The 2,265-nt window shown below is 38.2% G+C and overlaps 1 protein-coding gene across 1 annotated transcript; it reads right to left on the reverse strand.

The window, feature by feature from the left end:
* Positions 1-268: 268 nt before the first annotated feature.
* LOC122650417 lies at positions 269-2,058 on the reverse strand. The gene is made up of 3 exons (XM_043843836.1): positions 1,431-2,058; positions 932-1,373; positions 269-368 (listed from the first exon to the last, which is right to left on the reverse strand). The coding sequence occupies exons 1-3, from the start codon at positions 2,056-2,058 to the stop codon at positions 269-271; spliced, it is 1,170 nt and encodes a 389-aa protein (XP_043699771.1).
* Between the last annotated feature and the right edge of the window lie 207 nt (positions 2,059-2,265).

Genomic DNA, 2,265 nt, shown 5'->3' on the forward strand with positions numbered 1-2,265 from the left:
AAAGAAGAAGGAAAAAAAAATATGCAGTAACCAGACACACTCCCCCTATGTCAATGCTAATGATAAACTAAAGTTAGGTAGATGCAACTACTCCTAGTTTCTGCCTAAGATATGCAAATGTTGATGTGGGGAGGGGTTTAGTGAAAATGTCTGCCACCTGTTCAGCAGTAGGAACATTCTAAAATTTAATGTTTTCACTATTTACCTTTTCGCTTAGAAGATGATACTTGATGGCTATGTGTTTGGTCCTGAAACGCATGACTGGATCTTAGAGATATTGATTGAGCTCAGCAAACTTGTTCTTATCACTAGTCATGTGACTTGAACAACCACTATCAAGGATCCATTGAACAGCCTTGTCTTGAGCTCTGAAAGCAGTTTGAACAACCAAAGAGTTAATACTCTTTCCACTTGAAATTTTTTCAACCCAAACCTTCTTAACTTGCTTTTTCATATCTGAACCAGTTGTAGTCTTCTTTTGACTTGACTTCTTTATGGGAGAGAAATAGATGGGCTATTTGCAATTCCTAGCAATGTGACCATGATTGCAACAATTGTAACACACCACATTTTGCAACAAAGGTGTAAAAGAGTTCTTACTAGTGAAAAACACTTGCTTTGAGTTGAACTTGCAAGTGGCTATCTTATGCCCATAGGTGTTACACTTGAAACAATAACCAGGAAAGTAGTTGCTCTGTTTGCCTTGAAATCTTGATCTTCAAAACCTGAATGTGCCACAGAATCTATAATGAGAGGCATTAGTCTTTTGATGATTTCTTTGCTCTTAATGTTTCTTCTTTTGCTCCTCCTAACTTGTTGCATGGGAAGCTTTTCCTCTTGCATCAGTAGAGCTGCCTTCTTTTACAAAATCCATCTTCTTCAAGTTTTTGGTAAGTTGCTCATTATTCTAGATGATTCCATATGAACATACCCTAAACCTGATTTCATGCTAGCTGGTCTCTGATTATTGATGATCTTCTCAAGAATCTGACTTGACTTGTTTGGTTGAGATTGAGTGAGCTGAATTTCTTGAGATACTCCATTCTCATCAAATTTTCTTACTTTCTGTTTCAACTCATTAAGTTCAACCCACATCAACTCATAGTTGCTGATTTTGTCTTCATACTCTTTGATTTGGCTTTGAAGAACCTCATTTTCTTGAGCAAGCTTTTTGCAGTGAGTAACCTTGAATGCAAGTTGAGTCTCAAGATCATTCAAAGTGGTCTGGCTATCTTTCAAACTCTCCAGTTCTTTTTCTTGTTTCATACAGACCTTGACCAGCTTCTTATTCTTTTTCTTCTCAATATCAAGCTTCTCAAGAGCCTCTTCCAACTCTTCCTCAAGATCCACTATAGCTTCCACTTCCTCTGTCTCTTTAGAAAGCTATTTTTCAGCCTTATTGATTTCATAAGCCATGAATAGATACTCACTGATACCACTGTCTGAATCTTCATCAATCTCTGAATCAGATGAGGAGTCATCACTCTCCTTGGAGATAAAAACCTTCTTCTTGGGGAATCTTCTCTTAGTGAACTGCTTTTTCTTCCCTTTGCATTTTTCTTTGTTGTTGTTGTCTTCATCATCATTGCCTCTGAATTTCTTCTTTTGAGGACACGAGGTAGCATAGTGACCAATATCACCACATCTGAAGCACTTGAATGGAAGCTTACCTTGATACTTACCTTTTCCTCTGGTGAGCTTTCTAACAAAGTTTGATTCAGCCTCATCATCACTATCCAACTCAATATCAGAATTTTCTTCAATTTTTAGATTCTTCATTACTTTAAAAGCAATCTCTTTGTCTTTTGATTTGCCTTTTCTTTTCCCAGTTCTCATCTCATAGGCCTTCAACTTTCCTTGCAAAACATCTAATGTCAAGTTGTCTATATCATCATGATCTTCAATAACTAATACCCTGGAGTCATCTTTGGGAAGAAGTGATCTGAGTATCTTCTGAAAAATCTCGGAGTCACTCAATGTATGACCTAGACCTCTGATAGCATTTACAACTTCATTGACTCTAACCATATATGCTTCAATATCTTCACTTTCATTCATTTTCAATCCTTCGAATATTTTCTAAGTATATGAGCGTCCACAATCTGTTTGACAAAATGCCCAAGAGGGCTGGGCTGCTGTGCCCATGGGGCTGAGCTGCTGCCTGGGCTACTATGCCCATGGTGCTAGGCTACTGGGCTGGTGCTTGTGCAACCATGCCGTCAAGGCTGTGATGGCTATATGGCCATGTTGACTTAGTCAAATGCC

This window comes from Telopea speciosissima, chromosome 1, assembly GCF_018873765.1.
Source record: "Telopea speciosissima isolate NSW1024214 ecotype Mountain lineage chromosome 1, Tspe_v1, whole genome shotgun sequence".
In the NCBI taxonomy this organism is placed as follows: Eukaryota; Viridiplantae; Streptophyta; class Magnoliopsida; order Proteales; family Proteaceae; genus Telopea; species Telopea speciosissima.

Coding starts and splice junctions, on each gene's coding strand:
- LOC122650417 (XM_043843836.1), bottom strand. CDS start 2,058: ATGAATGAAAGTGAAGATATTGAAGCATATATGGTTAGAGTCAATGAA. Junction 1,374..1,430: donor AGATTCAGACAGTGGTATCA/GTGAGTATCTAT, acceptor AGCTTTCTAAAG/AGACAGAGGAAGTGGAAGCT. Junction 369..931: donor AGCATGAAATCAGGTTTAGG/GTATGTTCATAT, acceptor AACTGCTTTCAG/AGCTCAAGACAAGGCTGTTC.